Source organism: Palaemon carinicauda, chromosome 12 (genome assembly GCF_036898095.1).
Source record: "Palaemon carinicauda isolate YSFRI2023 chromosome 12, ASM3689809v2, whole genome shotgun sequence".
Classification (NCBI taxonomy): domain Eukaryota; kingdom Metazoa; phylum Arthropoda; class Malacostraca; order Decapoda; family Palaemonidae; genus Palaemon; species Palaemon carinicauda.
Genome location: NC_090736.1, coordinates 67169468 through 67192787, shown reverse-complemented (window position 1 = coordinate 67192787; position 23320 = coordinate 67169468). Strand labels below are relative to the sequence as shown.

Sequence of the window (23320 nt, the reverse complement as noted above, 5' to 3'; positions counted from 1 at the left end):
AGACGACGCCATAAGGATGACGTCATCATTTAAAGACCGCTATATCTTCATTGTTTGGAAAAATGATTGACTATTTGTTCTTTTTATAACCTTAGGTAACATTGGCCTTGCTATAAAGTTCCCGAGGACGTTGTGGAAAACACAATGTACATACGAACTTCAAGTAAACAAACGCATGCATTATAACTTCTATACATCTTTGGAAACTTTGGCTTCTGTTATCGTAGGAGTAGATTTCGTTCAACTACGCTCTACCAATGCCTTCCATTTCTGCGAGACGTACGATAGCTCGAAACATAAGTGAAAAATCGCTATAGATATGCAAAATTAACACACTAAAGACGATTTTGTCAAACTCAGTTATGCAGACGACACAGTAAGGATGACGTCATCATTTAAAGACTGCTATATCTTCGTTATTTGTAAAAATAATTGGCTGAAACTTCTGGGGAGCATGTAATGACATGTTTACGCATACATGGAAGCAATAAAACGATTTTTCGATTTCTGAAAGTTGTTATGTCAATACCCCATGGCGGACGGTCCCCTTAAATGCTAGAGTGGGTGCTGGAGAGGTAGAAGGTTGTCATTGGGAAGTATGGCGTACAAGATGAAAATGAGAGTGGTGAGAGGACTGGTAGATATGTGTGTTGAGCATGAGATGGTGATAAGTTCTAGCTTTTTTCAAAAAGAAAGATAAAAACAAGTATACATGGGTAAGAGTGACAAATGGAAGAGTGGTAGAAAGGGCGTTAATGGATTATGTGTTGATAACTAAAAGAATGTTTGGAAGATTGAAAGACGTGCACGTGTTTAGGGGTATGGCTAACGGTATGTCTGATAATTTTTTGGTGGAAGGAAAATTAGTTGTAGTAAAAGAGTGGGGGAATAGAGTAGGTGGATGTAAAAGGGAGCTAGTGAGGGTTGAAGAACTAATAAAAGCGGGAGTAAAAAGTAAATATCAAAAGTTGAAAATGGCATATGACGAAGTGAAAGTAAGAGAAACTGGTAATTTAGAGAAGGAGTGGAAGTTAGTAAAACAAAATTTTGTAGGGATTGCAAGTGATGTGTGTGTGGCAAGAAGTTTGTTGGAGGCAGCATGAGGAAGGGCAGTGAATGGAGGAGTGAAGGTAAAAGTGTTAGAGAAAAAAGAGGGCTTTTTGAAGAATGGCTGCAGAGTAATAGTGTAGAGAAGTATGAAAGATATAGAGAGAAAATGTGGAAGTAAAGCGCAAGGTAAGGGAGGCAAAAAGGGCAGATGACCTGAGGTGAGGTCAGGGATTGGGTCATTCATATGAAGAGAATAAGAAGTTTTTGGAAAAGAAGTGAAGAGAGTAAGGAAGGCTGGTTCAAGAATTGAAGGGACAGTGAAAGATGGAAATGGAAGGTTGTTAAAAGGAGAGGAGGCAAGGAAAAGGTGGGCGAGTATTTTGAAAGTTTACTGAATTTTGAGGATAATAGGGCAGCAGATATAATTGCTGTTGCAGGTGATGAGAGATGAGAATGAGAGAGAGATTACGAGAGAGGAAGTGAGGAGAGCACTAGATGAAACGAGAGTAGGAAAAGCATCTGTTATGGATGGTGTGAGAGCTGAGATGTTGAAGGAAAAGGGGTGTGACTGTAGTTGAATGGTTGGTGAGATTGTTTAACATGTGTTTTGTGTTGTCAATGGTACCAGTAGATTGGGTTTGTGCGTGTATTGTACCACTATACAAGGGTAAGGGAGATGTGCATGAGTGTTGTAATTCAAGGGGTATTAGTTTGTTGAGTGTATTTGGAAAAAGTGTATGGTAGAGTAATGATTAATAGGATTAAGGATAAAACAGAGAATGCAATCTTAGAGGTACAGGGTGGTTTTAGAAGAGGTAGAGGTTGTATGAATCAGATTTTTACAGTTAGGCAGATATGCGAGAAATATTTAGCAAAAAGGTAAGGATGTGTATGTTGCGTTTATGGATCTGGAGAAAGCGTATATGATAGAGCTGATAGGGGAAGCAAAGTGGAATGTGATGAGGTTATATGGAGTTGGTGGAAGGTTGTTGCAAGCAGTGAAAAGTTTCGACAAAGGTAGTAAAGCATGTGTTAGGATAGGCAATGAAGTGAGCGATTGGTTTCCGGTGAGAGTGGGACTAAGACAGGGATGTGTGATGCTGCCATGGTTGTTTAATTTGTATGTTGAATGGAGTGGTAAGAGAGGTGAATGCTCGAGTGCTTGGACGAGGATTGAAACTGGTAGACGAGAATGACCATGAATGGGAGGTAAATCAGTTGTTGTTTGCGGATGATAATGTACTGGTTGCAGACACAGAAGAGAAGCTTGGCAGATTAGTGACAATTTGGAAGGGTGTATGAAAGAAGGAAGTTGCGAGTTAATGTGGGTAAGAGTTAAGGTTATGAGATGTACGAAAAGGGAAGGTGGTGCGAGGTTGAATGGAGAGTTACTTGAGGAGGTGGATCATTTTAAGTACTTGGGGTCTGTTGTTGCAGCAAATGGTGGAGTGGAAGCAGATGTACGTCAGAGAGTAAATGAAGGATGCAAAGTGTTGAGGGCAGTTAAGGGGAGTAGTAAAAAATAGAGGGTTGGGCATGAATGTAAAGAGAGTTCTGTATGAGAAAGTGATTGTACCAACTGTGATGTATGGATTTGAGTTGTGGGGAATGAAAGTGACGGAGAGACAAAAATTGAATGTGTTTAAGATGAAGTGTCTAAGGAGTATGGCTGGTGTATCTAGAGTAGATAGGGTTAGGAATGAAGTAGTGAGGGTGAGAACGGGTGTAAGAAATGAGTTAGCTGCTAGAGTGGATATGAATGTGTTGAGGTGGTTTTGGTCATGTTGAGAGAATGGAAAATGGCTGTCTGCTAAAGAAGGTGATGCATGCAAGAGTTGATGGGAGAAGTACAAGACAAAGGCCAAGGTTTGGGTGGATGGATGGAGTGAAGGAAGCTCTGGGTGATAGGAGGATAGATGTGAGAGGCAAGAGAGCTTGCTAGAAATAGGAATGAATGGCAAGCGATTGTGACGCAGTTCCGGTAGGCCCCTGCTGCTTCCTCCGGTGCCTTGGATGACCGCAGAGGTAGCAGCAGTAGGAGATTCAGCATTATGAAGCTTCATCTGTGGTGGATAATGTGGGAGGGTGGGCTGTGCCACCCTAGCAATACCAGCCGAACTCAGTTGAGTCCCTTGTCAGGCTAGGAGGAACATAGAGAGGAGACGTCCCCTTTTTTTGTTTCATTTGTTTGATGTCATCTACACCCCAAAATTGGGGGAAGTGCCTTGGTATATGTATGTACAGTGAACCCTCGCTACTTCGCGGTTCGACAATCGCGGATTCACCACTTCGCGGGGGTTTTTCCATAACCCCATATATATATACATATCGCGGATTTTTCCGGAAATTTCGAAAATACCGCAATATCTGAAGACCCCAAATACGATATTTCGTTACCTGTAATTCCATTAATACTGTAATTAGTAATATCTGCTCTTACTGATTGTTCATTGCATTACATATGACATATAATTAAGCACATAAAGAAATAAAACACGAAAAGAGAATGTGATCATACGATAATTCAGTACTGTATACAGTACGTAGTAAAATTAAAATCGAACATGAAACGCAAATCAGATGCAGTCATACCATATTAGAATGGTGTGTACTGTAATGGATATGCTTCTTTTCCATGAATCTTTTGTATGTATACGTACGTAGTACTGCATCCAATAATATTCTTTGTTGCAAAAATCACATTTCGAATAAGCGTACGAGAGAGAGAGAGAGAGAGAGAGAGAGAGAGAGAGAGAGAGAGAGAGAGAGATGAGAGAGAGAGAGAGAGAGAGAGAGAGAGAGAGAGAGAGAGAGAGAGAGAAGAGAGAGAGAGAAGAGAGAGAGAAGAGAGAGAGAGAGAGAGAGAGAGGAGAGAGAGAGAGAGAGAGAGAGAGAGAGAGAGATGAGAGAGAGAGAGAGAGAGAGAGAGAGAGGCGTAAAAATAGCGTACGTAAAGCTGTATTATTATTAGTTATTATTATTATTATTGTTGTTGTTGTTAATAAAATTATTATTGTTATTATTATTATCATTATTATTATTATTATTACTGTACAGTATTAATATCATTATTTATTATTATTACGGTATTGTACTTAATCTACGTACGTTCAGTATGCGCGGGGGCATCTTCTATGAGTAGGTAACCAACACATCATAGTACTGTAAGACGGGTTGTGATTGGTTCAAGCGCTGATAGATGACGAATCAGAACTCAAGTTTTGTAATCTAGCCTCTGATTGGTGTTTTTGACCGCTTCTCCAACCCGCAGCATCTCTTTCCGCGGTCACTTTGTCTCCCCGCTGTATCGCTGTGTTGACGTTGTTAATTGTGAACTTTAATCTGTGCTGTGCGTGACTGTTTTTAAGTTGAACTTTTTGTTGAACTTTCTGTTAAAACCCTACTGTACAATGCCTCCCAAGCCTTCTGCTTCTACTAAGGCTGGGTAGTGAGCCTAAACAGCACCGAAAGATGATGACGATTGCTGAGAAGGTGACGCTTCTCGATACTATGTTAAAAGACAGTAGAAGTTACGCGGCCGCAGACCTCGAAGACCTGACGAAATCGGGCAGTGAAGACAGTGAAACACAGGAAGAGATCCAAGAAAATGTCGAAGAAACGGTCTTAACATTAGAACGGCTTGCCAAGCTCTGCAAGCTTGCGAATGAGGTGAAAGAAATTTCGCAAGAGTGGGACGAGGATATGGTTCGTTCTGTACAATTCTGCACCAAGATCGATGAACACATGGCTCCCTACAGGATGCTCTTGCGAAAAAAGAAGCAGCGGCAGCAACTTCCGATCACAATGCCCTCAGAAGAAATTGAAGAAGTGTCTCAGGAAGAAGTTGAAGAGGTGTCCCAGGAAAAGACACCTCCGTCTGAAGAGACGTAAAATACTATTATTGGCTGCACAGTAGAAGACATCATCAGCTTCATCATCATCATTTCTACTGTGCAGCAAATTCATCGCCATCATCATTCAAGTTTTTCTTGAACTTCTTTCGTGGTGAGTACAGTAACAATCTTTATTTTTTACTTAAACATTTTAATATTTGTGCCTGTTTTATAGTTTAGTACTGTATGCATGAAGTTAAAGGGAAGGTTTTAAAAGCCTATCATATTTTTTTTGTTTAAAATTTACATTTACGTACGTAAAACAATCTCTCTCTCTCTCTCTCTCTCTCTCGTAAATTGTTTTCCTGCTTTGCTACGTACAGTATGTACTGTATGATTTTATATAGATACGGTAAATAATATTTGTAATAACATATTTTCTAAAAGCTTTTACTGTAAATATCATTATTTATTACTTTCATCATGCGCGTTAAATGCCTTCTTTGTTCTGAGCGTGGTTGTTTACTGAGCGTACTTTATGACGCCGTCGTTTCAGGCGGCATCATAAAGAAAAACATTTCATTTGGAAGTCCTAAGGAAAATTAAGTAAAACATTGGTAATAACAAAATCAACATACTGTATACATCAATATAATCGATGCAAAAACTAACCTATACATATATGTGTACAGTACACTAAATGAGTTTGTTTCTTCATTATGATCAGAGATAAACGTAAACAAAACATTGGTTGCCATTTTTTATCGTGCTTTTTAGGTGTTTAGGAAACGCATGATATAAAATCGCCTTTAATATTTGTGCCTGTTTTAGTTTAGGGTACTGTAGTACATGCATTAAGTGTTCTGTACATTAAAGGGTAGTTTGTTAACAGTACTACGTACAAGGGAAGGTTTTAAAAGTCCGAATATACAAGTTAAATAAATAGGTAAATATGATGTCACTACTTCGCGGATTTTCACCTATCGCGCCCGCGTCTGGAACCTATCTACCGCGATAAACGAGGGTTCACTGTATGTATCACTATTATTATTATTCCCTATTGAATGGATAAAATATTGTTCTGGTTAATCATTTTGAATTGAATAACTCTGGAATATTAAAGTATTTACCTAAAATACAGAAAGAATAATTTTATTATTATTATTATTATAATTATTATCATTATTAATCATTAGGGCTGTAGCTTAGCTAATGCTAAGCTACAGCCCTAGTTGGAAAAGCAAGATACTATAAGGCCAAGGGCTCAGTGAGGAAAGAAATTAAAAAAAAAAAAAAAAAATTAATAATGCACAATTAAAACATCATACTTTAAGAACCTTAACAACATTAAAATGGATAAATTTTGTGCCTGTTTGCATGGACAAAAAGCATTGATAGAGAAGAGAGCAAATGATTATATTAGGGGTTCAGTAATTAATAACAAACTGAGAGACACATGAAGTGATGTATTCATGTCTTGAGAAAAAATTTATACTATTTGAAGAAACAATTCTGACTATATTTTAAAAGTATCTATTACATGATGTTTGATCCTGTGAGTTGTATATTGTGAGAGAGTTTGGAATAAATCTTCCCTAATCATAGACCGAGATTACTCCTCCAAATTTCTCTATCGCCTCCCACCACCACCAGTGCAGGATTAGTACCCTCATTTATCTTTTAATTTTACTGTAGGAGACTACATAGTTTGGAAAAGAAAGAAAGAGCAATCTTCTATAATATGACAATAATAAAACAAAAATTGTTTTAATACAGTAATAAGTATAAAGATAGTGAAATCCTATTAGTTTATCATTGTAATACAGAAAATGCTCCGATCAAGGGACGAAGTATGAAATACCGTACGTGTCAAAATAGGCGAGTCAACTCAGCTGCCATGCTAGTCCGGGCCCACACACGCAAGAGACTGGCGGGGCATACTGCCAATCGCGGCGAGACTAGCCTATCCGGTCAAACATGCCAACAGGATGAAAGGACAGGCTAGTCGCGATAGGTTTGTCCTGTTTACCCCCCCCCCCCCCAATACGTTACGGATTGGATTGGCGCAAACGCGCCAATTGCGGTCAAATCAGCGTGCCAGTACTCAGCGTGTATGGCCCACTTTAGGATAAAATAAATAAAATGTCTCGACCTATCATGTAAAACGAGATGTCGTTGTGCCCAGGGATACAATGATGGCATGCGGCTGACTCAATCAAACGGCAGAAACCGTATTTGTGGCTATAACCTTAACATTTTGTCTTGGAGAGCGTATGCGCCAGAAAGAAGTTCTTACGGCCTTTATGAAGTTTTAACAAATACCAGAAAGGAGTTCTCACAGCCTTTATGAAGTTTTAACAAATACCTGTTGAAGTTATGTAAAACCTCCAAGGAACAAGAATTTCCCTAAAAAAAGGGCGTAGTCTCGTATGTGAGGGTTTGCTCAACAATACCATACATTAAGTTGCTATCGACCACTTTCCCGTATGGGGCTGCCATTGAACGCTTTGAACTACTGTCTAATGCAGGCAAGACCTGCCAGAGGGAATTAACTGCAATGTAAAAATTCTTTCTGCTGGCTTCCGTTCCGGCAGTTGAGGGTCTCTCGATGATGAGAGATGATCACGAACCGCCTGCTACCCCAAATACTAGAAGTGGGAGGGGTGAGGGGAAGGTGACCGTGGTTCGTTCGAAAACAAAATGAACGGACCTGGCGAGATCAGCTTAGCTGTTGCATAGCAATCAGCTGGGAGTGTAGAGTGTCGTTAAAAGTCATGCTACGCAGGATGACCAAGCCCGTTGGGGGGGGAGGGGGGGGGGTCAACCATAGAGATAAGAGATGGTAACCCTCAGGAATCGTGTCGAGTGACTCACGCGACCAAGGATGACAAGAACCTGAAGGAACTATATCACTGTTACCTGGAGGGAGATAACATCTCTCAGCCAACGTGTCAGAACCGTAAGGAACTACGTCATTATTACTTAGAGGAAGATGGAATCTCTCAGGCAACGAATCGTGTGAACCCTAAAGAGGGTTCACGCAATGAGAAGGATGACAAGAACCCGAAGGAACTACGTCATTGTTACCTGGAAGGAGATGGAATCCCTCAGGCAACGAGTCATGTACACGCAACGAGAATCCTTAGATTCCCTGTTATGCGAGTCTAGACTTAGCATAACGGCGGTCACGAGAGCCCATTCAACATAACCAGTGTTGCGAGACCACATCTGCTGCACCAACTGGAACCCAAAAGTCCAGGGTTACGAGAGCCGGGAGGCTCCATGTAACATGAATCCAAAGGTTCGGTGTCCCGTAAGCCAGAGGTCCTAACAAAACAAGGACCTGAAGATCCCGGGTTGCGAGAGCCCGAAAGCTCAAAGCAACGGGAGCCCGAGGGCCTGGGGTCCCACAAGCCCAATGCGTGACAGTCATGAGACCCCGAAGGCTCAACGCGACAGGGGACCAGTCTCTCCCTGTTACAAGAGCCCGAAGGCTCAACATCAACTGTCAACCCAAGAGCCCTGGGGCTCAACGAAACCAGGGTTGCACAATCCCGAAGGATCAACGCAATGGGAAACCGAAGCTTCCCTGCTACTAGAGACAAAAGGCTCAGCGTAGCAGGGCGCCACGAGAGCCCTAAGACTCAGCGTAACCGGGGTTGTGAGATTCCAAGGGAGCTGCGAAACGGGAGACAGAAACCTCCCTCTCACGTGAAACTTACGCCTCGGGTAACAAATGTCAACTGATACAACGTTACCAATGTCGCGAGAGCCCGAAAGCTCAGTGCACCTGGAACCTGGAAGTTCTGTGCCGCGTGAACCCGAAGGTTCAATTCGACGAGGATACAAAGGTCTTCTGGTGCCGCGACTACCCAAAGGTTCAACGTGATGACGATCAGAAAGTCCTCCGGTGCCACGAGAGCCTGAGGGCTCAATGTGACGGGAACCCAAAGATTACGGGTTGCAAAGGCTCCTGACCACACAGACCCACAGCGTGATGATCACGAGACCCCCAGGGGTCAACATGACCAGATACCTAGGGTTTAAAAAGGTGCCTCCTGACAGTTCTAGGAGGAGAGTGCCGTGGATGGAGAGGGGTGACTAAAGTCTCCAACCGACAAACCCCCAGAGAGGAACGTCCAGCAGGCTCCCCCCAATGGGGACACTGATCAAACTTGAGAGCTTCTTCCCCAGAGGAAGGTTTGTTCTCCCAAGGAAAACATCGCTTAAGACAACGCACTACCCCCACCTTGGAGGAGAAGCGTAAGCATTAGGAGACCGCTGACCACAAGCGGTTCTCTCTCGCGAATGAGAAATGTCCTGGACTTTGCTCTCCTAATGCCCCTAGAGGAGGAGCAATGAATTCATCGTTGGCCACAAGACCAAGGTTGACTGACAGGCCGCAGCACCTGTGAAAACCCGACTGTTCAAAATGGTATCTCCTACCGCAGGGGAAGGAGAAAGACCAGGGAGAAGAGTGGTCAGAAACTTCCTTCCAATGGACCCCCGACGGAAAACGTCTAGCAGGAACCTCCAGAGAGGGAGTCTGTCCAAAACCTGAACAAGCTTTCTCTAGTAAACAAGAGGAATGTTCTCCTGAATGAGGACATTGCCTAGAAATAGTTTCCCCCAACTCAATAGGGAAAAACATAGGCGCACATCATGTGTGGGACACTGAACAATCTTTCTTATGGATGAGAATGGAGTCCTCCTGAAGAACCTTGCCTTGGACTTTGTTTTCCCCCAGCCCAAGGGGGAGAAGCGCAGTCTTTGGCGACGAGATAGCAGCTGCACATCTTCGTCAAGCTGTCAGCTAAACGGCTGATGAATGGAAGCTCTTCCTCGGAAGAGAGAGCAGCCCAACTCCTGGGGAGGTTAACTCTCACTCGAAAGAGTGAGTTCTCCAACCCTAGCAGGCAAACCTCCTGATAGCGCTCTCTGCTTTCCTTCAACAAGCCTTGTTCAAGTTGAAGGTTGGCATCAAGTGATATCTCGTAACCAACGAGCAGCTCATGAGCTACCACCGGTAGCACCAGACAGACTGGAGCGGTCGATTCCACAGGAACGAAAGGATCTGCTTTTACATCGCCTGTTTTTAGCCCAATGAAGAAGAATGGCATCGCTATCTGCGGATAAAAAAGTTATAATGAATAAAAATCATAAAACCGCTGAAAAAGCTAAATAACAAGCAGTTAATAAATTTAACTTGAGAACTGAAGAAACTAATAGGGAACAAAATCTAATCCGCGAATGGGAAAAATGGAATCCCTGAGAAACTGCCGGCCATCCACGTAAGAGGGAGGGCGGTAAGTAAGGGAGTACAGTGAGCCCTCGCTACTTCGCGGTTCGACTATCGCGGATTCACGACTTCGCGGATTTTTTTCATAACGCATGTATATACATATATCGCGGATTTTCCGGATATTCGAAAATAGCCGCGATTTTTGAAGACCCCAAATATTTCGTTAATTCCATTAATAATTAGTAATATCTGCTCTTACTGATGGTTCATTGCATTACATATGACATAATTCAGTACAGAAAGAAATAAAACACGAAAAGAGAATGTGATCATATGATAATTCAGTATACGTAGTAAAATTAAATCGAACATGAAACGCAAATCAGATGCAGTCTGACTTTGTCATATTTGAATGGTGTAAGGCTGCTGATGGCTACTACTAAAAATGTAATGGATGTGCATCTTTTCCATGAATCTTTTGTATGTATACGTAGTACTGCATCCAATAATATTCTTTCTTGCAAAAATCACATCTCGAATAAGCGTACATATCCTACAACAAAACAAGCGTAAAATAGCGTACGTAAAGCATATTCTAAAAAATTGCTACTCTTTAAATAGTTAATTGCACATTAAGAACGCGTGTACTTTTGTTTTTAAATTTCGGGTGTGTTTTAAAAATTGAGTATTGTTGACTTCTTTTTGTTTTACTTTTGGCTGTGATCAGATCAGCTGACGTCTAGCTGCCGGTCTCAAGAATATGCGCATACGAAAAATCAATCAATCAATCAATCAATCTCTCTCTCTCTCTCTCTCTCTCTCTCTCTCTCTCTCTCTCTCTCTCTCTCTCTCTCTCTCTCTCTCTCTCTCTCGTATATTGTTTTCCTGCTTTGCTACGTATGTATGATTTTATATAGATACGGTAAATAATATTTGTAATAACATATTTTCTAAAAGCTTTGAATGTAATATCATTATTTATCACTTTCATCATGCGCGTTAAATACCTTCGTTTGTTTATTACGATCGAAGATGGAGCGTAATTTATGACGCCGCCTGAAACGGCGGCGTCATAAAGAAAAACATTTCATTTGGAAGTTCTAAGAAAAATTAAGTAAAACATTGGTAATAACAAAATCAACATACTGTATAATCAATATAATCGATGCAAAAACTAACCTATACACAGATGTGTACACTAAATGTGTCTGTTTCTTCATTATGATCAGAGATAAACGTAAACAAAACATTGGTTGTAATTTTTTATCGTGCTTTTTGGCGTGTTTAGGAAACCCATGATATAAAATCGCCTTTAATATTTGTGCCTGTTTTAGTTTAGGGTACTGTAGTACTGTACATGCATTAAGTGTTCTGTACATTAGAGGGTAGTTTGTTAACAGTACTACGTAAAGGGAAGGTTTTAAAAGTCAGAATATACATGTTAAATAAATACGTAAATATGGTGCCCCTACTTCGCGGATTTTCAGCTATCGCGGCCGGGTTTGGAACCTATCTACCACGATAAACGAGGGTTCACTGTAGTAGTATCAATACAATGAAGACTCCCTTGCGGCGAGAACGCCGTAATATGCTGTCTCACAAACAGCACTGTAACACAAATTACATATATAGGCCTATTTATATATCATCATCATCTCCTACGCCTATTGACGCAAAGGGCCTCGGTTAGATTTCGCCAGTCGTCTCTATCTTTAGATTTTAATTCAATACTTCTCCATTCATCACCTACTTTGCACTTCATAGTCCTCAGCCATGTAGGCCTGGGTCTACCAACTCTTCTAGTGTCTTGTGGAGCCCAGCTGAACATTTGGTGAACTAATCTCTCCTGGGGAGTGCGAGGAGCATGCCCAAACCATTTTCATCTACCCCTCATCATGATTTTATCCACATATGGCACTCGAGTAATCTCTCTTATAGTTTTATGTCTAATCCTGTCCTGCCATTTAACTCCCAATATCCTTCTGAGACCTTTGTTGTAAAATCTACTAAATCTATTGGAGATTGTTTCATTGTCCTACCATGACTCATGTCCATAGAGTAACACCGATCTCACTAAACTGATATATAGTCTGATTTTTGTGTGTGATTTCAGGCGATTTGATTTCCAAATTTTACTTAAACTAGCCATTGTCTGATTTGCTTTTTTCAATCTTTCACTAAACTCTAATTCTAAAGACCCTGTATTGGAGATCATAGTTCCTAAATACTTGAATGATTCTACCTCATTAATCCTTTCTCCTTCCAGTGATATTTCATCTTCTATTGCATACTCTGTTCTCATCCTCTGTCTTCCTTCTTTTGATCCTCAGCCCAACCTCTTGTGATATTTCATGCATTCTGGTAAGCAAGCATTGCAAATCCTGTGGTGTTCTGCTAACAAGGACATCATCAACATGCGTCAATGTTTTCATAAAAAGAAAAAAAAAAAAAAAAAAAAAATATTTGTAAAACTGTCAAAGCCAATCAAAATCTGGAGAGCATGGGCAGTATGTCCGTCTCTACCGAGCCAAGAAAGCAAAGTGGTTACTCAACCTACGTGTGTGAGTGAGGTGGGGTAGCTGAGCTACCCCACCCCTACAAGCTAACTAGAGGGTGCGATAGTAATCCCTCACTTAAAAATTATCTTGGCTAGTTCAGCTTCATTGAAAACAATATTCCCACTATAAATAATGGAAGGTTTGTTTTTGCGCTGGAACAAAAATAAATGTCTAATCTAAGAAAAGAGTAGATTCAGGTAATCCCTCTTATATCAATGTAGCACTGCAAATATAAATTGAGGGTATCAAAACTTAAACTAATGCAGTAATACAACGCCCAAACTAAGAAGGTATTGTAAAGTGCTGTAGTTCGTTATATCGTACACAATGAAACTCATTCAGACAGACACCAAACCCAAAGGAAACAGAATAGCAAGGTAGAATACTACAGACTACATGATTGAAATGTATAAGAATTTCAGTGAAAAAAGGAAAAAAAAATTACGTAATGTACATGGCTATAATGAACTCCTTAACAAATAGTCTATCCAGTCCACACCAGATAAATTTACCTTATCTGGTGAATAACAACTTGTAAAAATTAAGTAAAGTATATTTCACAAATGCAGTAAAATCATATAACTAAATTACAGTATATATCAAGTGCTTTATACATTTCAATCACCTGTAATAGTTGAGATAGATTTTATTTTGATTCTTAGTACAGTACAAATCCTGAATGTGACAGGATTAAATACAGCAGAGTAGGAATCAACTCTTTTTTTCTCTCTTTTTTTTTCTGGCCAATTGGGCTAAATGCCTAAATTCATTATTATTTCTATCAGTCATAGGGTTGAAGTCTTTGGCAGGGCAGATATATTTATCACTAAAGAAATTTCCATATGGGTCTGAGATACCAAGACAGTGAATTTGTTATCAAAGAGAATTTGTGGCTTATCTAAAAAAAAAAAGAAACTCAAGTATTAATATATATAAATATATATACATATATATAATTTATATATACCGTATATACATACCTGAAGATGGAGAAAATGATGTGACAGGTTGTAATGGAGTGTTTTTTCCATACTGCTGGACACCCAAGGGAGGGTCTGGGGAGCTCTTCTCTACATCAGAGTTGGAAACAGCCTCCTTTATTTCCGGAAATGTAGTTCCACCAAGAGCCACAAATGAATTAGCAGTACTATTTCTACCGCCAGGTTTCTGTTTCCGTAGTATCCGACCCATACTGCATCACTTTCTGAAAACTATACAAATATCAATTCAGGGAAAAGCACAAATACTACTAAAACAGAAATGAAGGAGTACACTGATATGCTATACCGTCTGAATAACAGCAACATGCAGAATCTTATAGCACCTTGATATATTACACTTCTTTCACATACCGCATGCAAGCTGTCACCATTTGATAAACAACTCCCTTTGAAATTTCCAAATCAATATCATGTTAACAAAAAAATACAAAATAAGTAGTGTAAAGAATGCCAGATCTGACAAAATATACAAACAAATACTAATTGCCTTTATAAAACTCTGAGTCACAGAAACAAACAAAACTTAAGCTCTATCATATACTGCCTAGATACTCAGGGGTAGGTAAAAGTCTAACTCCAGCCCTTGGATGGTCTACTTTATAAACTGGACAATTAAATCACACACACACACACACACACACACACACACACACAGAGAGAGAGAGAGAGAGAGAGAGAGAGAGAGAGAGAGAGAGAGAGAGAGAGAGAGAGAGAGAGAGTGTGTGTGTGTGTGTGTGTGTGTGTTTAAAGTAACCTACAGTGAACTGTAATCATGTAGTTTACTTCTTTTGTAATACAGTACAGTATGACTGCCCATATAAAATAAATGTTATGGCACTGGAGGCAATACAAAAACTTAAAGGGAAATAAACAGCGGGGTTTGTATCCTTTAGAAAATGGGAGCTGTAAAATGTAATGGCAGTCTTGTAGAAGATTGTACAGTAATTAATAATTTGAAGAAATAAACACAGCTTACGATAAAGCATATATTAGGATAGAGAGTGTCTACCTTGTAATGTGCACAAGGCACATAAATATTCCTTTCTGGAAATGTTTTTGTTAACTATGTTGACTGACAACAGTTTGCCATCATTCTGTCTTTTAGTCAATGAGCCAGGTGAGAAATTAGTTTCCATCTAGGGATACCAAATTCATGTAATGTTTTCCCAATTGACAAATATGTATAATGAAATTCCAAAAATCACACCAAGTGTTTTACAAGTTATTAAATCTTCATACAAATTTTGTTTTTGGAGAAAAATTAATTTGGTTACTTCAGGTTTAATCTGTACATTTCCTGTACTAGTGTAATGCTTGTAATACAAAAGCATAGTGATAGGATTACCACTGAAAAGGCAAAAGTGACAATCTTCTATAGGATGGACAATTATGAGACCAAAAAAAAATGTTTAGTATGGATTCTGCATTTGCACCATTGAATACAGATATGGATATACTGTAGCTTGAAAAAGCTATATGAAATAGGTCACTGTAATGTTTAGTCTGAGCCACAAGGGAATGAGCCCTAGGAGATTTGACTCTTTCCTCCCAAGTTGCAAGAGACTGCTGGGTATTAAACCAGCTTCTGAAGACTAGGGTCTTCCATATGCTTGGAAGTCCAGTTCTTTGGAACCGTGTTTGCGTCCTCCTCTCCCAAGCCTTACCAATGAAAGAGAAAATGATGCTGGTATTCTCCTTCAGCCCCTTAGTTTCAATAGACTTCACAGGGGCTTGAACTGGCATGGTCTCTGGTTGTAAGGCTTTTGAGAAGGAGCCCTCTCGACAACTTCGATTAGCTATAACTTCTAAGTTAGTAAACGAGACTTCCCTCAGAGATTTCAATCCCCACTGGGTCCTGGGGTGAGTGTGTCTCTCTAAACAATGACTTACAGTGACTCAGGTTCAACTTAATCGGATAAATCCCTAAGTTCTCCCAGAAGGAGTCAAGCTTAGAAGCTTTCAACTTGAACATCTGTGTTTCCAGATGGTTTTGAAGCCTGGAAATGTGCCACAAAATGGGAGCAGTGCTGCTAACAGGAGCTACCCTTTTCCCTTCAGCATTGCAAAGCCTAGGGTCAGAGGGAACCTCAGAGGCTTGGGAGGACACAGATACCTCAAAAAGACTAGAAGAAATCTCTAACAGGTTGGCAAACATTACAGGATCTCTCAGAGCATCTTAACAGAGGTCACTTTGAAGATCTGCAATAAGAGCTATCTCTTGGAGACTGCGGTAGGCTTGCAATTGCACAGTAGGCAAAAGAGCGTGCTCTTCCTGAGTAGGTAAGGACTTCTTAAGGGGTTGACAGCACCCGCAAGGCACAGGTGGACGAGCAGTGCTCTCAACCCAGCCAGATGAGCGCAATCATGATTGCACCTGGTTTGCAAGGCTGGAGACTGAGAGTCTTGCATGACAACAATGACACACATGACAGTCTTCCGGATGATCACCAGAGATCCTCCGCAAGCTCCAAAAGGCTAGTGTACACAGGTGACAAGACGCATTGGCATTTTCAAGCTACCTGAGATGAGCTCCCAGACGAGGACAACCTCTCATGCTTGTGAGGGCCATCTGCCAAAGGATAGGAAGGCTCAGAGGGTAAGGACGGGCAAGCCTGACCACGTGTTGACCGCCAAGTCAAACCAAGAGGTGAGCGCACTGGGGTAACACTTGCCTGAGTGCCACGCTTGGGAGGATAAGCATGCCTTGCTCAGCGGGCAAACTCACCTTAAGGGATGAGTGTGATGGGAGAACGCTGACCTGATTGTTACCTTGAGGAGGACAGACAAGCCCGTCTTGCTTAGCGTGTGAGCACATACCGAAGAGTGAGCACGCTGGGATAACGCTCACCAGAGCTACCCAGCAGATACTTTGACATGATAGGATCTGCTGAAGAGGGCAAAAGTCCAAGGGCAAGAAACCGAGCAGAGGGGACTCCCTCTTGTCAGCTCTGGAGGAGGAAATGCTTTACATAATCTTGGCAAGAACAGATATAATGTCCTGATGAGCCCTCCGTACCAACACCTCTAGTAACCTGACATTCTACGTGAAATTCGAAAGTCCCAAGGACAGCCACAGTAGACGCAAAGTGTCTTGTTACGCGGACTCCCCAGGGTAGAAAATTTTTGCTGTCTCACTAAGGAAGACGTGAAGAACTTCCTGATCAGAGAGCTGCCCGAGAGGTAAATGGCCATCGCTCTTACTCGATTGCCCACGAAGAGGCCAAACAAGTAGAGGCAAAGGGGAGGGTACCAGGAGAGGGAGGAAGTTATCAGCATTTCTTAGACCTTGAGGAAGACCCCGAAGGCAAACAATCCCTTTTAGACTTCTTCCTTCTCCTCCTGGCATAATGCTCTCACTATGAGGATGACCACTCTCGGCAGGCGTCACATGGAGAAGCTTTCTTGCAGGAGTGTCCTCTGCATGAAGGGCAAAGCTGGTGAGGATCCGTCTTCATAACTTACATAAACGTGCCACTATACCAGGACACACCCACATATGGACAACCTCAAGGTTCTCACTGCTCAAGCCCGATAAAAGAAAAGAACAATGATAAAGTAAGACAGTTCCAGGGTAAGGAAGAGAACGTTTGCTACCAACCACTGTGAAAATCAAAGGTGGGTTGTAGTGAGTGCGAGGGGGTGGTGCTTCCCAGCAAACAACAGGAAAAAACTAGATGAGTTGCTGACACCTTGTTAAGTTTTTCAGTCGTCTTCCAGATTGCACTATTTTCTATCTCCTATGTAAAGAATGAGGGTTTGTATTCGTGTCGGGACACACTTAATTTGGTGATCATTTGACCAAATTTGATAATCTATAGTTCAAACTGACAGGAGAGCTTCTAGATTCTAGTTATGATAGCTATAGCTATTATACAATATCATGGAAACAATTCATATGCATGATTATGCAAATTACAACATACATTACCAGACAATTCTTTTTTAGGCATCACGTAAACCCTTTAAGTTCAAAAATATGTACAATAGTTGTTAAAACTTTCATTTTATGTAAAATTTTAAGACACTTGGGTCTCAAGTCACATAATATATACAGTACTGAATGTCATAACCTATGAAAAATACAATTATTTTACTGCTTTGCATCCCTTATTATTGGTACTAAACCTACATAATTTTACCCTTTACCTTAACTTCTGCGTGGTGCTTGATCTCATTCTATTGCTTCAAGTGAAGAGGCTTAGTTACATACAGAAATGTCAATATGTAAACATACATATATATATATCTTTTTTTATATTTAGTAGATTAGAGCATTATCAATAACAGAAATGGATGGTGGAGAGAAACACTCTAACAGTGATGGTAAAGGTCATGAAGATGAAAGCATGGATGTTGAAGATGGAGCTGGACCATCAAAATGTGCAAAAGCACTCGGAACAAAATGCATTATTCTTTTGAATATGAGATGTGCACTGACATTCTCAGACTGCATAGAGACTGACTCATGGAATGTATTAGTGAAGACACCAGGGATTAGAAAGTTTCAGCCAATTCTTGGTATTGCAGTCTACAGGGGATTACAGAACTAACAGCTTATTATCATAGGTCATGTCGTAGCCTTGATTTTATACTGCTTGGAAGTGGCAGAGGCAAGAGACAAGATGATGTCCTAGAGATCTACCATATATTACATGATCATTGACAAACCCAAAACTCCACCCAAGCTAGGACTAGCAGATTTCCCTGCAGGTAGACTTATAGGCATCCCCCATGCCTACCTCACTGGGACAGTGAGGTTGTGAACAATAGGGGAACATTTTTTTGAACCATGAGGAAGGTTTGAACTTGCGATCCACAAATTGTGAGTCAGAAATGTTATCAACTATGCTCGATCTTGACTGGTTATTAATAAAAGGACCATCTGCTGATAGCAAGGACAACTCATTATTATTACTAGCTAAGCTACAACCCTAGTTGGAAAAGCAAGATGCTATAATCCTAATGGCTCCAACAAGGTAAAATAGCCCAGTAACTAAGGAAACAAGGAGATAAAAAAAGATATAACGAACAATTACAATAGAATATCTCAAGAAAAGTAAAAGCATTAAAATGTTATTTTCATTAGTAAAATAAATTTTTGAATATACTTACCCGGTGATCATGTAGCTGTCAGCTCTGCTGCCCGACAGAAAAACCTAAGGACGAAATACGCCAGCGATCGCTATACAGGTGGGGGTGTACATCAACAGCGCCATCTGTCGAGCAGGTACTCAAGTACTTCATGTCAACACAGAACCAATTTTCTCCTCGGTCCACTGGGTCTCTATTGGGGAGGAAGGGTGGGTCCTTTAATTTATGATCACCGGGTAAGTATATTCAAAAATTTATTTTACTAATGAAAATAACATTTTTCAATATTAAACTTACCCGGTGATCATGTAGCTGATTCACACCCAGGGGGGTGGGTAGAGACCAGCATACATGTTAACATTAAAAGCTAAGTATTTCGTATTTCATTTTAGCAGTTATTCAAAATAACAAACATAAAATAAATAAGTACCTGGTAAGGAAGTCGACTTGAACAATTACTCTGCCTTTTTAAGTACGTCTTCCTTACTGAGCCTCGCGATCCTCATAGGATGCTGAGCGACTCCTAGGAGCTGAAGTATGAAGGGTTGCAACCCATACAACAGGACCTCATCAAAAGCTCTAATCTAGGCGCTTCTCAAGAAATGACTTTGACCACCCGCCAAATCAAGTAGGATGCGAAAGGCTTCTTAGCCTTCCGGACAACCCAAAAACAATAATAAAACATTTCAAGAGAAAGATTAAAAAGGTTATGGAATTAGGGAATTGTAGTGGTTGAGCCCTCACCCACTACTGCACTTGTTGCTACGAATGGTCCCAGAGTGTAGCCGTTCTTGTAAAGAGACTGGACATTCTTAAGATAAAAAGACGCGAACACTGATTTGCTTTTCCAATAGGTTGCGTCGATTATACTTTGCAGAGATCTATTTTGTTTAAAGGCCACGGAAGTTGCGACAGCTCTAACTTCGTGTGTCCTTACCTTCAGCAAAGCTTGGTCTTCCTCACCCAGATGGGAATGAGCTTCTCGTATTAACAGTCTGATAAAATAGGATAAAGCATTCTTTGACATAGGCAAAGATGGATTCTTAACTGAACACCATAAAGCTTCAGACGGGCCTCGTAAAGGATTTAAATAGAACTTAAGAGCTCTTACAGGACATAAGACTCTTTCTAGTTCATTTCCAACCATACGATAAGTTTGGAATATCGAACGATATTGGTCAAGGCCGAGAAGGCAGCTCGTGTTGGCTAGAAAACCAAGTTGTAGAACATGTAGCCGTTTCGGATGAGAATCCGATGTTCTTGCTGAAGGCATGAATCTCACTGACTCTTTTAGCTGTGGCTAAGCATATCCGGAAAAGAGTCTTTAAGGTGAGATCTTTCAGGGAGGCTGATTGTAGCGGTTCGAACCTGTCTGACATAAGGAATCTTAGTACCACGTCTAAATTCCAACCAGGTGTAACCAAACGACGCTCCTTCGTGGTCTCAAAAGACTTAAGGAGGTCCTGTAGATCTTTATTGTTGGAAAGATCTAAGCCTCTGTGACGGAAGACTGATGCCAACATGCTTCTGTAACCCTTGATAGTGGGAGCTGAAAGAGATCGTTCTTTCCTCAGATATAAGAGAAAGTCAGCTATTCGAGTTACAGAGGTACTGGTCGAGGATACGGATACTGACTTGCACCAGTTTCGGAAGATTTCCCACTTCGATTGGTAGACTCTAAGGGTGGGGGTTCTCCTTGCTCTAGCAATCGCTCTGGCTGCCTCCTTCGGAAAGCCTCTAGCTCTCACGAGTCTTTCGATAGTCTGAAGGCAGTCAGACTAAGAGCGTGGAGGCCTTGGTGTACCTTCTTTACGCGTGGCTGACGCAGAAGGTCCACCCTTAGGGGAAGTGTTCTGGGAACGTCTACTAGCCATCGAAGTACCTCGGTGAGCCATTCTCTCGCGGGCCAGAGGGAATCAACTAGCGTCAACCTTGTCCCTTCGTGAGAGGCGAACTTCTGCAGTACCTTGTTGACAATCTTGAACGGAGGGAATGCATATAGATCTAGATGTGACCAATCTAGTAGAAAGGCATCTATATGAACTGCTGCTGGGTCCGGGATTGGTGAGCAAAATATTGGGAGCCTCTTGGTCATCGAGGTTGCGAAGAGACCTATGGTTGGCTGGCCCCAGGTGGCCCAAAGTCTCTTGCATACATCCTTGTGGAGGGTCCATTCTGTTGGAATTATTTGTCCCTTCCGACTGAGACAATCTGCCATGACATTCAAGTTGCCTTGGATGAACCTCGTTACTAGTGAAATGTCTAGACCTTTTGACCAGGTGAGGAGGTCCCTTGCGATCTCGAACAATGTCAGAGAGTAGGTCCCTCCTTGCTTGGAGATGTACGCCAAAGCCGTGGTGTTGTCCGAGTTCACCTCCACCACTTTGCCTTGAAGGAGAGACCTGAAGCTTTTCCAGGTCAGACGTACTGCCAGTAGCTCCTTGCAGTTGAAATGCATTATCCTTTGACTCGAGTTTCATAATCCCAAGCATTCCCTACCGTCTAATGTCGCACCCCAGCATACGTCCGATGCGTCCGAGAAGAGAACGTGGTTGGGAGTCTGAACAGTCAGGGGAAGACCCTCTCTAAGGTTGATATAGTCCTTTCACCAAGTCAGACAAGACTTTATCTTTCCGGAAACCGGGATCAAGACCGCTTCTAGCGTCTTGTCCTTTTCCAGTGAAAAGCTAGATGGAATAGAAGAGGACGGAGGTGTAGTCTTCCTAGTAACACAAATTGATCCACGGATGACAGTGTCCCTACCAGACTCATCCACAGCCTGACTGGGCAGCGTTCCTTCTTCAGCATCTTCTGGATGGATAGCAGGGCTGGGGGTTGATCGTCTTGTTCAGCAACGTCCTCATCAGAGGGTTCCTCATCCGAAACTGATGAGGAAACGGCAACGGAGTGGGCAACGTCTGACTCACTGAATCCGGTCGCACTGGTGGATGCGTGACGGAGCCGGACGCATGGCATTGCTGCACAGTCTGTGAACTGTCAACAACCATGGGTGCGCGAGGAAGTACAGCGTCAACCCGAACTGTCTAGACTGTCTGGGTTATGCAGTCAACACCCTACCGGATTGCTGAGGTTGACGCACTGCGTCACAACAAGTCACCTCTGCTGGTTGTTGAACGTCTTCCTAGTGACACACTGAACGTCAACAACCACCTCCGAGCGTCGCTTAACTTCAACGTGCGACTGGCAACCCACACTGGGTCGCATCGGTGGAGGAACCACCTCAACTGGCAGATGCGAGTAGGATACCTCAGCATCAACAGGGCGCACAACCAACCGGTTGGAAGGTTGTTGGCCAGAAGGTTCTTCTCCGCATTTAAGTCCTCAATCAAGGACACAAGCTTGGACTGCATGTCTTGCAGCAAAGCCCATAGGGTCTACGGGAGCAGGTGTGGCAACAGACGGGGTTAGCGACTGAGGCGGAACCATTTACCATCCCTGGAAGCCTTGTTATGTGTGACATAATAGTACAGCAACACTTCAAAGGCTCGACAAAAGTGAGAAGTTGACCTGTAAACAACTTGGAGTGTCTCCTGGCTAGGCGCCAGGGCGAGTCTACCAGAATTGAGAAGTCCATCTGGGCAGAGGCAAGAACTCCCAAGCCGAGAACTTCTCTCGTGTCTTATCAGACTCTCGCTCTATAAGCCAGTTTAAAAGAAGGGAAAGCAAAGGCTGTATCCCTAAAACTCCTCCTGGTGCAAAACCAGTCGCCTAGCCAACGTAACGCTCTCTAGGAGAGCGAGAGAGCACTAGCTTAACAACAGCGGCTTCGAAGCAGCTAGGCCTAGTGTAAGTTCTGACGTTTAGGCGAACGAGGAGCAGCAGTTACAAGATCCGGACGAAGATCCTTAAAAAATCATCATGATTTAATTAAAGTCCATAGGGGGCTAAGCAGCTTAAGGCTCCTCTCCAAATGACAGAGTCCTCAAAGGAATATCAGTAGGAGGGAGAACAGCACTTTCTCATCTACAGGAACCTTGTCCGAGAAAAGCTAGGTATCTCAGTGAGTCTCTCACTGGTGCATTAGTAGCAGACCAGAAGGCAACGTCATGTAACTGCTTGACAGTCTGTGAACTGTCAACAACTGAACTGTCAACCACAACAGGTGCGTGAGGACATACAGCACTGGTGCATTGGTAGCAGACCAGAAGGCAACGTCATGTAGCTGCTTGACAGTCTGTGAACTGTCAACAACTGAACTGTCAACCACAACAGGTGCGTGAGGACATACAGTGTTCACTCGAGACTGCTTTGACTGTCTATACTGAGCAGTCAAAACAACTCTAGAATGCGGAGGTTGACGCACCGCGTCAAAACACGGCAGCTTAACTCCACCCTCCTGTTGTTGTGGTAGCTCACGCACGTCAACGGAGGGTTCCGCGCGTCGGCGAACGTCAACTTGCGTCTGGCAGGGTCGACTGCGCATAGGTGGTGGAGCTCTCACAGCCGGAGTGTGGGAGCAGGCAGCCTCAGCGTCAGCTGGGCGCACAACCGTGGCTGGTTGTAGGCTAACGGGTGCAGCGTCAA

At 42.1% G+C, this 23320-nt stretch overlaps 1 protein-coding gene across 4 annotated transcripts in view; it reads right to left on the bottom strand.

Moving 5' to 3' along the window:
- LOC137651260 (eukaryotic translation initiation factor 2-alpha kinase 1-like) overlaps window positions 1–23320 on the bottom strand; it is a 103453-nt gene that overhangs the window by 73215 nt on the left and 6918 nt on the right. For 3 of the 4 annotated variants that reach the window (XM_068384512.1, XM_068384510.1, XM_068384514.1), the window contains exon 2: window positions 13664–13894. In XM_068384512.1, the coding sequence (XP_068240613.1) occupies window positions 13664–13874 (211 nt within the window). In that variant the 5' untranslated portion in view covers window positions 13875–13894. The remainder of the gene's footprint in view (window positions 1–13663; window positions 13895–23320) is intronic. The other variant, XM_068384511.1, reaches the window with a different exon arrangement.